Here is a 14,200-nt window from a genome sequence, read left to right on the forward strand (position 1 = left end):
ATACTGTATTCTATACTACTGTATCTTAGTCTATGTATTACTCATCTCATATGTATATACTGTATTCTATACTATTCTACTGTATCTTAGTCTATTCATTACTCATCTCATATGTATATACTGTATTCTATACTATCCTACTGTATCTTAGTCTAAGTATTACTCATCTCATATGTATATACTGTATTCTATACTATTCTACTGTATCTTAGTCTATGCATTACTCATCTCATATGTATATACTGTTTTCTATACTATTCTACTGTATCTTAGTCTATGCATTACTCATCTCATATGTATATACTGTATTCTATACTATTCTACTGTATCTTATATTACTCATCTCATATGTATATATATTCTATACTACTGTATCTTAGTCTATGCATTACTCATCTCATATGTATATACTGTATTCTATACTACTGTATCTTAGTCTATGTATTACTCATCTCATATGTATATACTGTATTCTATACTATTCTACTGTATCTTAGTCTATGTATTACTCATCTCATATGTATATACTGTATTCTATACACTACTGTATCTTAGTCTATGCATTACTCATCTCATATGTATATACTGTATGCTATACTACTGTATCTTAGTCTATGTATTACTCATCTCATATGTATATACTGTATTCATATTGTATATACTGTATTCTATACTATTCTACTGTATCTTAGACTATGTATTACTCATTTCATATGTATATACTGTATTCTATACTATTCTACTGTATCTTAGTCTATGTATTACTCATCTCATATGTATATACTGTATTCTATACTATTCTACTGTATCTTAGTCTACACATTACTCATCTCATATGTATATACTGTATTCTATACTATTCTAGTCTAGTCACATTACTCATCTCATATGTATATACTGTATTCTATACTATTCTACTGTATCTTAGTCTACACATTACTCATCTCATATGTATATACTGTATTCTATACTATTCTACTGTATCTTAGTCTACACATTACTCATCTCATATGTATATACTGTATTCTATACTATTCTACTGTATCTTAGTCTATACATTACTCATCTCATATGTATATACTGTATTCTATACTACTGTATCTTAGTCTATACATTACTCATCTCATATGTATATACTGTATTCTATACTATTCTACTGTATCTTAGTCTATACATTACTCATCTCATATGTATATACTGTATTCTATACTATCCTACTATATCTTAGTCTATATATTACTAATGTTTATAAATCTTACATTACTCATCTCATATGTATATACTGTATTCTATACTATTCTACTGTATCTTAGTCTATGCATTACTCATCTCATATGTATATACTGTATTCTATACTATTCTACTGTATCTTAGTCTATGCATTACTCATCTCATATGTATATACTGTATTCTATACTATTCTACTGTATCTTAGTCTATGTATTACTCATCTCATATGTATATACTGTTTCTATACTATTCTACTGTATCTTAGTCTATGCATTACTCATCTCATATGTATATACTGTATTCTATACTATTCTACTGTATCTTAGACTATGCATTACTCATCTCATATGTATATACTGTATTCTATACTATTCTACTGTATCTTAGTCTATACATTACTCATCTCATATGTATATACTGTATTCTATACTATTCTACTGTATCTTAGTCTATGCATTACTCATCTCATATGTATATACTGTATTCTATACTATTCTACTGTATCTTAGTCTATGCATTACTCATCTCATATGTATATACTGTATTCTATACTATTCTACTGTATCTTAGTCTATGTATTACTCATCTCATATGTATATACTGTATTCTATACTATTCTACTGTATCTTAGTCTATGCATTACTCATCTCATATGTATATATATTCTATACTATTCTACTGTATCTTAGTCTATATTACTCATCTCATATGTATATCTTATTCTATACTATTCTACTGTATCTTAGTCTATTCATTACTCATCTCATATGTATATACTGTATTCTATACTATTCTACTGTATCTTAGTCTATGCATTACTCATCTCATATGTATATACTGTTTTCTATACTATTCTACTGTATCTTAGTCTATGCATTACTCATCTCATATGTATATACTGTATTCTATACTACTGTATCTTAGTCTATGTATTACTCATCTCATATGTATATACTGTATTCTATACTATTCTACTGTATCTTAGTCTATGTATTACTCATCTCATATGTATATACTGTATTCTATACTATATCTTAGTCTATGCATTACTCATCTCATATGTCTATACTATTACTTAGTCTATGTATTCTCATCTCATATGTATATACTGTATTCTATACTATTCTACTGTATCTTAGTCTATGTATTACTCATCTCATATGTATATACTGTATTCTATACTACTGTATCTTAGTCTATACATTACTCATCTCATATGTCTATACTACTGTATCTTACTATGCATTACTCATCTCATATGTATATACTGTATTCTATACTACTGTATCTTAGTCTATGTATTACTCATATCATATGTATATACTGTATTCTATACTATATCTTAGTCTATGTATTACTCATCTCATATGTATATACTGTATTCTATACTATTCTACTGTATCTTAGTCTATGCATTACTCATCTCATATGTATATACTGTATTCTATACTATTCTACTGTATCTTAGTCTATACATTACTCATCTCATATGTATATACTGTATTCTATATATCCTACTATATCTGTATCTTAGTCTATGTATTACTCATCTCATATGTATATACTGTATTCTATACTATTCTACTGTATCTTAGTCTATGCATTACTCATCTCATATGTATATACTGTATTCTATACTATTCTACTGTATCTTAGTCTATGCATTACTCATCTCATATGTATATACTGTTTTCTATACTATTCTACTGTATCTTAGTCTATGCATTACTCATCTCATATGTATATACTGTATTCTATACTACTGTATCTTAGTCTATGTATTACTCATCTCATATGTATATACTGTATTCTATACTACTGTATCTTAGTCTATGTATTACTCATCTCATATGTATATACTGTATTCTATACTATTCTACTGTATCTTAGTCTATGTATTACTCATCTCATATGTATATACTGTATTCTATACTACTGTATCTTAGTCTATGTATTACTCATCTCATATGTATATACTGTATTCTATACTATTCTACTGTATCTTAGTCTATGTATTACTCATCTCATATGTATATACTGTATTCTATACTATTCTACTGTATCTTAGTCTATGTATTACTCATCTCATATGTATATACTGTATTCTATACTATTCTACTGTATCTTAGTCTATGCATTACTCATCTCATATGTATATACTGTTTTCTATACTATTCTACTGTATCTTACTGTCATCATATGTATATAGTCTACTGTATCTTATATTACTCATCTCATATGTATATACTGTATTCTATCTTAGTCTATGTATTACTCATCTCATATGTATATACTGTATTCTATACTACTGTATCTTAGTCTATGCATTACTCATCTCATATGTATATACTGTATCTTAGTATCTAGTCTATGTATTACTGTATTCTCATACTGTATCTCATATGTATATACTGTATTACTATACTATTCTACTGTATCTTAGTCTATGCATTACTCATCTCATATGTATATACTGTATTCTATACTATCATCTACTGTATCTTAGTACTATGTATTACTGTATCTTAGTCATTACTCATATGTATATACTGTATTCTATACTATTCTACTGTATCTTAGTCTATGTATTACTCATCTCATATGTATATACTGTATTCTATACTATTCTACTGTATCTTAGTCTATACATTACTCATCTCATATGTATATACTGTATTCTATACTATTCTACTGTATCTTAGTATATACATTACTCATCTCATCTCATATGTATATACTGTATTCTATACTATTCTACTGTATCTTAGTCTATGCATTACTCATCTCATATGTATATACTGTATTCTATACTATTCTACTGTATCTTAGTCTATGCATTACTCATCTCATATGTATATACTGTATTCTATACTATTCTACTGTATCTTAGTCTATATTACTCATCTCATATGTATATACTGTATTCTATACTATTCTACTGTATCTTAGTCTATACATTACTCATCTCATATGTATATACTGTTTTCTATACTATTCTACTGTATCTTAGTCTATGCATTACTCATCTGATATGTATATACTGTATTCTATACTATTCTACTGTATCTTAGTCTATATTACTCATCTCATATGTATATACTGTATTCTATACTATTCTACTGTATCTTAGTCTATGCATTACTCATCTCATATGTATATACTGTATTCTATACTATTCTACTGTATCTTAGTCTATGCATTACTCATCTCATATGTATATACTGTTTTCTATACTATTCTACTGTATCTTAGTTAGCATTACTCATCTCATATGTATATACTGTATTCTATACTACTGTATCTTAGTCTATGTATTACTCATCTCATATGTATATACTGTATTCTATACTATTCTACTGTATCTTAGTCTATGTATTACTCATCTCATATGTATATACTGTATTCTATACTATTCTACTGCATTACTATCTTAGTCTATGCTATTATCTTAGTCATCTCATCTATATATATATACTGTATTCTATACTATTCTACTGTATCTTAGTCTATGCATTACTCATCTCATATGTATATACTGTATTCTATACTACTGTATCTTAGTCTATGCATTACTCATCTCATATGTATATCTTAGTCTACTGTATCTTAGTCTATGCATTACTCATCTCATATGTATATACTGTATTCTATACTACTGTATCTTAGTCTATGTATTACTCATATCATATGTATATACTGCATTCTATACTACTGTATCTTAGTCTATGTATTACTCATCTCATATGTATATACTGTATTCTATACTATTCTACTGTATCTTAGTCTATGTATTACTCATCTCATATGTATATACTGTATTCTATACTATTCTACTGTATCTTAGTCTATGCATTACTCATCTCATATGTATATACTGTATTCTATACTATCCTACTGTATCTTAGTCTATATATTACTAATGTTTTATATCATCTCATCTATATGTATATACTGTATTCTATACTATTCTACTGTATCTTAGTCTATGCATTACTCATCTCATATGTATATACTGTATTCTATACTATTCTACTGTATCTTAGTCTATGCATTACTCATCTCATATGTATATACTGTATTCTATACTATTCTACTGTATCTTAGTCTATGCATTACTCATCTCATATGTATATACTGTATTCTATACTACTGTATCTTAGTCTATGTATTACTCATCTCATATGTATATACTGTATTCTATACTACTGTATCTTAGTCTATGCATTACTCATCTCATATGTATATACTGTATTCTATACTATTCTACTGTATCTTAGTCTATGTATTACTCATATCATATGTATATACTGTATTCTATACTACTACTGTATCTTAGTCTATGTATTACTCATCTCATATGTATATACTGTATTCTATACTATTCTACTGTATCTTAGTCTATGTATTACTCATCTCATATGTATATACTGTATTCTATATTCTACTGTATCTTAGTCTATCATTACTCATCTCATATGTATATACTGTATTCTATACTATTCTACTGTATCTTAGTCTATGCATTACTCATCTCATATGTATATACTGTATTCTATACTATTCTACTGTATCTTAGTCTATGTATTACTCATCTCATATGTATATACTGTATTCTATACTATTCTACTGTATCTTAGTCTATGTATTACTCATCTCATATGTATATACTGTATTCTATACTACTGTATCTTAGTCTATGCATTACTCATCTCATATGTATATACTGTATGCTATACTACTGTATCTTAGTCTATGTATTACTCATCTCATATATATATACTGTATTCTATACTATTCTACTGTATCTTAGTCTATGTATTACTCATCTCATATGTATATACTGTATTATATACTACTGTATCTTAGTCTATGCATTACTCATCTCATATGTATATACTGTATGCTATACTACTGTATCTTAGTCTATGCATTACTCATCTCATATGTATATACTGTATTCTATACTACTGTATCTTAGTCTATGTATTACTCATATCATATGTATATACTGCATTCTATACTACTGTATCTCTATGTATTACTCATCTCATATATACTGTATTCTATACTATTCTACTGTATCTTAGTCTATGTATTACTCATCTCATATGTATATACTGTATTCTATACTATTCTACTGTATCTTAGTCTATACATTACTCATCTCATATGTATATACTGTATTCTATACTATCCTACTATATCTTAGTCTATATATTACTAATGTTTATATATCGTACATTACTCATCTCATATGTATATACTGTATTCTATACTATTCTACTGTATCTTAGTCTATGCATTACTCATCTCATTATTCTATACTATTCTCTGTATCTTAGTCTATGCATTACTCATCTATATGTATTCTATACTATTCTACTGTATCTTAGTCTATGTATTACTCATCTCATATTATACTGTATCTATCTATTCTACTGTATCTTAGTCTATGCATTACTCATCTCATATGTATATACTGTATTCTGTACTATCCTACTGTATCTTAGTCTATGCATTACTCATCTCATATGTATATACTGTATTCTATACTACTGTATCTTAGACTATGTATTACTCATCTCATATGTATATACTGTATTCTATACTACTGTATCTTAGTCTATGCATTACTCATCTCATATGTATATACTTTATTCTATACTATTCTACTGTATCTTAGTCTATGTATTACTCATATCATATGTATATACTGTATTCTATACTACTGTATCTTAGTCTATGTATTACTCATCTCATATGTATATACTGTATTCTATACTATTCTACTGTATCTTAGTCTATGTATTACTCATCTCATATGTATATACTGTATTCTATACTATTCTACTGTATCTTAGTCTATGCATTACTCATCTCATATGTATATACTGTATTCTATACTATTCTACTGTATCTTGGTCTATGCCGCTCATCCATATATTTATATTTATATATTCTTATTCCAATCCTTCACTTAGATTTGTGTGTATTAGGTAGTTGTTGTGTAATTGTTAGATATTACTTGTTAGATATTATTATATAGATATAGATATAGATATTATTATCGGAACGAGAAGCACAAGCATTTCACTTGTATATATTCTTATAAACAAGTATATTTATTTATTGAACCTTTTACTTTACTAGGCAAGTCAGTTAAGAACAAATTCTTATTTACGTGTATGTGACCAATTATATTTGAACACCTTGTCTTACCATTTTCTGTACAGTAGGAGAGTCCTGGGATCCCACCTCTTTGTTGAATGTGTCCTCCAGCTTCTCTCTGCTGGCTTGTTCCCCTGTTTCCTGTGTCTGTCCCTCCTCCTGCTGTGGATTCTGCTCATCTACTGTCACGTTTGTTTTCTTAGAATGGCCTCCTTTCCTGCTAAAAAGAGAGAAGAAGCAGGATAAAAGGTAATGATCGATAAAGATGGAGATGCTCGAGGCAGGCACTGAAGAGAGGGGAGAGGAGGGAGAGACAGAGGGAGGGAGAGAGAAGAAGAGACAGAGGGAGGGAGAGATGTGGTCGACAGGGGAGAGGGGCTGAGGGAGGGAGGAAGAGAGAAGGAGAGATGGGGTAGACAAGGGAGGGAGGCTGAGGGAGGGAGAGAGCAGGAGAGACAGAGGGAGGGAGAGAGGCAGGGGAGACTGAGGGAGGGAGAGAGCAGGGGAGACTGAGGGAGGGAGAGAGAAGGAGAGATGGGGTGAACATGGGAGGGAGACTGAGGGAGGGAGAGAGCAGGGGAGACTGAGGGAGGGAGAGAGAAGGAGAGATGGGGTGAACATGGGAGGGAGACTGAGGGAGGGAGAGATGGGGTGAACATGGGAGGGAGGCTGAGGGAGGGAGAGAGCAGGGGAGACTGGGGGAGGGAGAGAGAAGGAGAGATGGGGTGAACATGGGAGGGAGACTGAGGGAGGGAGAGAGCAGGGGAGACTGAGGGAGACTGAGGGAGGGAGAGAGAAGGAGAGATGGGGTGAACATGGGAGGGAGACTGAGGGAGGGAGAGAGAAGGAGAGATGGGGTGAACATGGGAGGGAGGCTGAGGGAGGGAGAGAGGCAGGGGAGACTGGGGGAGGGAGAGAGAAGGAGAGATGGGGTGAACATGGGAGGGAGGCTGAGGGAGGGAGAGATGGGGTGAACATGGGAGGGAGACTGAGGGAGGGAGAGAGGCAGGGGAGACTGAGGGAGACTGAGGGAGGGAGAGATGGGGTGAACATGGGAGGGAGGCTGGGGGAGGGAGAGAGCAGGAGAGACTGAGGGAGGGAGGGAGACAGAGGGAGGGAGAGAGAAGGAGAGATGGGGTGGACAGGGGAGGGAGGCTGAGGGAGAGAGCAGGGGAGACTGAGGGAGGGAGACGGAGCGAGAGACTGAGGGAGGGGATATGAGGGAGGCAGACTGATGGAAAGCTGAGATATCACAGGGAAAGAATGCAAACAGCAATTAGACAGGATATGAATGAGGACTAGAACTCTGTGGGGCTTTACACTGTGACCTCTGACCTATAACTGCTACGCAGGACCCTGTCAACCTGCAGCCCAGATAGTAGATCTGAGATAGAATGGACAGGACCCGATTAAGGTCTGTCTGAGTCCCAAACGGGTCCTATGAGTCCTGGTCAACAGCAGTGCACTATGTAGGGCGTAGGATGCAATGTGGGATGCAGTCTCTTTCACTCACCCACTGGGTGTAAGGGGTCCCTCTGAATGTTTGGGACTTCTGTTCTGAGAGAAGGCCCATTCTGTAGAGTGGCCTGTAGGGATGGGCTGTGAAGGTTTGTGGGGGTTGATGTTTTGGGTCTCTTCTTCTTCTGTGGTAGGTAAGGAGGATACCTCACTCCTCTGTGGACCTGGCTTTTCCCGATCCTGGCTCCTCTTGCTTGTTGTAGTCTTCTCCTCAGCTTCCTCCCTCCTCACCTCCTTCCCTTCCTCCTGTCTTGGTATCTCCACTGGTGCAACAAGCAGAGTGTGTATAGTTGAGGCCCTTGCAGATCCAGATACTGACCTAGCAGAAGGCTAACAGCTGCTGGGGGTTTCTTTACCTGTCCTGCTGATGCGGAGGTTGTAGCTGACAGCAGCCATGTCTTTACCTCGCCCCCCAGGTCTCTGAGTGTCTGGGTGCAGCTGGCCAGGGGAGGGACACACCACAGGGTCAGATGAGACATCAGCCATTAGATCAGACTCATTTATCAGATCAGACTAAGTGTATTAGATCAGACTAAGTGCATTAGATCAGACTAAGTGCATTAGATCAGACTAAGTGCATTAGACCAGACTAAGTGCATTAGACCAGACTAAGTGCATTAGATCAGACTAAGTGCATTAGACCAGACTAAGTGTATTAGACCAGACTAAGTGTATTAGATCAGACTAAGTGTATTAGACCAGACTAAGTGCATTAGATCAGACTAAGTGCATTAGACCAGACTAAGTGCATTAGACCAGACTAAGTGTATTAGACCAGTGTATTAGATCAGACTAAGTGTATTAGATCAGACTAAGTGTATTAGACCAGACTATGTGCATTAGATCAGACTAAGTGCATTAGACCAGACTAAGTGCATTAGACCAGACTAAGTGTATTAGACCAGACTAAGTGCATTAGACCAGACTAAGTGCATTAGACCAGTGTATTAGATCAGACTAAGTGTATTAGACCAGACTAAGTGTATTAGACCAGTGCATTAGACCAGACTAAGTGCATTAGACCAGACTAAGTGTATTAGATCAGACTAAGTGTATTAGACCAGTGTATTAGACCAGACTAAGTGTATTAGACCAGTGCATTAGATCAGACTAAGTGTATTAGATCAGACTAAGTGTATTAGATCAGACTAAGTGCATTAGACCAGACTAAGTGTATTAGACCAGACTAAGTGCATTAGACCAGACTAAGTGTATTAGATCAGACTAAGTGCATTAGACCAGACTAAGTGCATTAGATCAGACTAAGTGTATTAGACCAGTGCATTAGATCAGACTAAGTGTATTAGACCAGACTAAGTGCATTAGACCAGACTAAGTGTATTAGACCAGACTAAGTGTATTAGACCAGACTAAGTGCATTAGACCAGACTAAGTGTATTAGATCAGACTAAGTGTATTAGACCAGTGTATTAGACCAGACTAAGTGTATTAGACCAGACTAAGTGTATTAGATCAGACTAAGTGTATTAGACCAGACTAAGTGTATTAGACCAGACTAAGTGCATTAGACCAGACTAAGTGTATTAGACCAGACTAAGTGTATTAGACCAGACTAAGTGTATTAGATCAGACTAAGTGCATTAGACCAGACTAAGTGTATTAGATCAGACTAAGTGCATTAGACCAGACTAAGTGCATTAGACCAGACTAAGTGTATTAGATCAGACTAAGTGTATTAGACCAGTGCATTAGACCAGACTAAGTGCATTAGACCAGACTAAGTGCATTAGATCAGACTAAGTGTATTAGACCAGTGTATTAGATCAGACTAAGTGCATTAGACCAGACTAAGTGTATTAGATCAGACTAAGTGTATTAGACCAGTGTATTAGATCAGACTAAGTGCATTAGACCAGACTAAGTGTATTAGATCAGACTAAGTGTATTAGACCAGTGTATTAGACCAGACTAAGTGCATTAGACCAGACTAAGTGTATTAGATCAGACTAAGTGTATTAGACCAGACTAAGTGTATTAGACCAGACTAAGTGCATTAGACCAGACTAAGTGTATTAGACCAGACTAAGTGTATTAGATCAGACTAAGTGTATTAGACCAGTGTATTAGACCAGACTAAGTGCATTAGACCAGACTAAGTGCATTAGATCAGACTAAGTGTATTAGATCAGACTAAGTGTATTAGACCAGTGTATTAGACCAGACTAAGTGCATTAGACCAGACTAAGTGCATTAGATCAGACTAAGTGTATTAGACCAGACTAAGTGCATTAGACCAGACTAAGTGTATTAGACCAGACTAAGTGTATTAGATCAGACTAAGTGTATTAGACCAGTGTATTAGACCAGACTAAGTGCATTAGATCAGACTAAGTGTATTAGACCAGTGTATTAGACCAGACTAAGTGCATTAGACCAGACTAAGTGCATTAGATCAGACTAAGTGTATTAGATCAGACTAAGTGTATTAGACCAGTGTATTAGACCAGACTAAGTGCATTAGACCAGACTAAGTGCATTAGATCAGACTAAGTGTATTAGATCAGACTAAGTGTATTAGACCAGTGTATTAGACCAGACTAAGTGTATTAGATCAGACTAAGTGTATTAGACCAGTGCATTAGACCAGACTAAGTGTATTAGGTCAGACTAAGTGTATTAGGTCAGACTAAGTATATTAGATCAGTGTATTAGACCAGACTAAGTGTTTTAGATCAGACTCAGTGTATTATTTATATTTTATTAATTTATTAAACCTTTACTTAACCAGGAAGGGCTCATTGAGGGCTCATTGAGATTTTAAATCTCTTTTTCAAGAGCGCCCTGGCCAAGATAGCACCAAGTCATTACACAAAAATTACACACAGACAACATGAAAAACTACAAGTAATCTAGTAAAAACCATAGAATTCACAAGAGTATAACAAAATCAAAAACAGCAAATTAAAAACATTGGATCAGACTAAGAAGTGTAGTATAACAAATGTAGTGGGAAGGTGAACGGAAAGGCTCTGGAGCAACGAACCGCCCTTGCTGTCTCTGCCTGGCCGGTTCCCCTCTTTCCACTGGGATTCTCTGCCTCTAACCCTATTACAGGGGCTGAGTCACTGGCTTGCTGGGGCTCTCTCATGCCGTCCCTGGAAGGGGTGCGTCACCTGAGTGGGTTGATTCACTGATGTGGTCATCCTGTCTGGGTTGGCGCCCCCCCCTTGGGTTGTGCCATGGCGGAGATCTTTGTGGGCTATACTCAGCCTTGTCTCAGGATGGTAAGTTGGTGGTTGAAGATATCCCTTTAGTGGTGTGGGGGCTGTGCTTTGGTAAAGTGGGTGGGGTTATATCCTTCCTGATTGGCCCTGTCTGGGGGTGTCCTCGGATGGGGCCACGGTGTCTCCTGACCCCTCCTGTCTCAGCCTCCAGTACTTATGCTGCAGTAGTTTATGTGTCGGGGGGCTAGGGTCAGGTTGTTATATCTGGAGTACTTCTCCTGTCCTATTCGGTGTCCTGTGTGAATTTAAGTGTGCATTCTCAAATTCTCTCCTTCTCTCTTTCTTTCTCTCTCTCTCTCGGAGGACCTGAGCCCTAGGACCATGCCCCAGGACTACCTGACATGATGACTCCTTGCTGTCCCCAGTCCACCTGGCCGTGCTGCTGCTCCAGTTTCAACTGTTCTGCCTTATTATTATTCGACCATGCTGGTAATTTATGAACATTTGAACATCTTGGCCATGTTCTGTCATAATCTCCACCCGGCACAGCCAGAAGAGGACTGGCCACCCCACATATGCTCTCTCTAATTCTCTCTTTCTTTCTCTCTCTTGGAGGACCTGAGCCCTAGGACCATGCCCCAGGACTACCTGACATGATGACTCCTTGCTGTCCCCAGTCCACCTGACTGTGCTGCTGCTCCAGTTTCAACTGTTCTGCCTTATTATCATTCGACCATGCTGGTCATTTATGAACATTTGAACATCTTGGCCATGTTCTGTTATAATTTCCACCCGGCACAGCCAGAAGAGGACTGGCCACCCCACATATGCTCTCTCTAATTCTCTCTTTCTTTCTCTCTCTTGGAGGACCTGAACCCTAGGACCATGCCCCAGGACTACCTGACATGATGACTCCTTGCTGTCCCCAGTCCACCTGACCGTGCTGCTGCTCCAGTTTCAACTGTTCTGCCTTATTATCATTCGACCATGCTGGTCATTTATGCACATTTGAACATCTTGGCCATGTTCTGTTATAATCTCCACCCGGCACAGCCAGAAGAGGACTGGCCACCCCACATATGCTCTCTCTAATCATCTCTTTCTTTCTCTCTCTTGGAGGAACTGAGCCCTAGGACCATGCCCCAGGACTACCTGACATGATGACTCCTTGCTGTCCCCAGTCCACCTGGCCGTGCTGCTGCTCCAGTTTCAACTGTTCTGCCTTATTACTGTTCGACCATGCTGGTCATTTATGAACATTTGAACATCTTGGCCATGTTCTGTTATAATCTCTACCTGGCACAGCCAGTAGAGGACTGGCCCCCCCTTAGAGCCTGGTTCCTCTCTAGGTTTCTTCCTAGGTTCCTGCCTTTCTAGGGAGTTTTTCCTAGCCACCGTGCTTCTACACCTGCATTGCTTGCTGTTTGGGGTTTTAGGCTGGGTTTCTGTACAGCACTTTGAGAAACCAGCTGATGTAAGAAGGGCTTTATAAATACATTTGATTTGATTAGTGCCAGATGTTGCTCACCTGTTTCCCTGTCGTTCTGTTCCTGGAAGATCCAGGCCCCTGTCGGTGTGTCTGGCCACCAGACAGGACAGTTTGTCCATCAGATCCTACCGTTTGGACTAATTCACATTGTTCCATGTTGGTTGGGGGTCCTTCGGGATTACTGGCTTCCCCTGGAACAAGAAGGAAAAGCCATCAGATATATAATTTATCCACTTTTATATAAGCTGTGGGTACGTAATGAAACCTAATCAAAACACCCACTACATTCCCAGCCATCACCTGCATATTGAGATATGATGATGGCTGGGTATGTCAATTTAAAACTGTAACTACCACTTCCATGTAGAGAGAGAATAGTGTAATCTGTCTTTAAATCTGTTCATGAAGAACTCCCAATAATATGTCTCTCTGAGACATACGTGATTCCTCTTGAGTATGTCTCAACAGGTTGTAGTTAAACTCCTACAGCTCCTCGTTATCTCGGTGAGTGTACCAGGCGCCGAAGGGGTTAGTTTGGGTTAGTCCTGTCAGCACCGGCCAAAAACAAAACCATCAGCTGGCTTCTCCTAAACCGTGTATCGTGATTGGG

The 14,200-nt window shown here is 36.3% G+C and overlaps 1 protein-coding gene across 2 annotated transcripts in view; it reads right to left on the bottom strand.

Moving 5' to 3' along the window:
• Positions 1 to 14,200, bottom strand: part of LOC135521087 (uncharacterized protein KIAA2012-like) — a 99,325-nt gene that overhangs the window by 48,304 nt on the left and 36,821 nt on the right. Inside the window, exons 10-13 of one of the 2 annotated variants that reach the window (XM_064947032.1) lie at positions 13,630 to 13,781; positions 9,273 to 9,354; positions 8,912 to 9,179; positions 7,450 to 7,615 (exon numbers count right to left, since the gene is read on the bottom strand). In XM_064947032.1, the coding sequence (XP_064803104.1) occupies positions 7,450 to 7,615; positions 8,912 to 9,179; positions 9,273 to 9,354; positions 13,630 to 13,781 (668 nt within the window). Of the gene's footprint in view, positions 1 to 7,449; positions 7,619 to 8,911; positions 9,180 to 9,272; positions 9,355 to 13,629; positions 13,782 to 14,200 lie in introns of both variants that reach the window. The other variant, XM_064947031.1, reaches the window with a different exon arrangement.

This window comes from Oncorhynchus masou, chromosome 29 (genome assembly GCF_036934945.1).
Source record: "Oncorhynchus masou masou isolate Uvic2021 chromosome 29, UVic_Omas_1.1, whole genome shotgun sequence".
In the NCBI taxonomy this organism is placed as follows: Eukaryota; Metazoa; Chordata; class Actinopteri; order Salmoniformes; family Salmonidae; genus Oncorhynchus; species Oncorhynchus masou.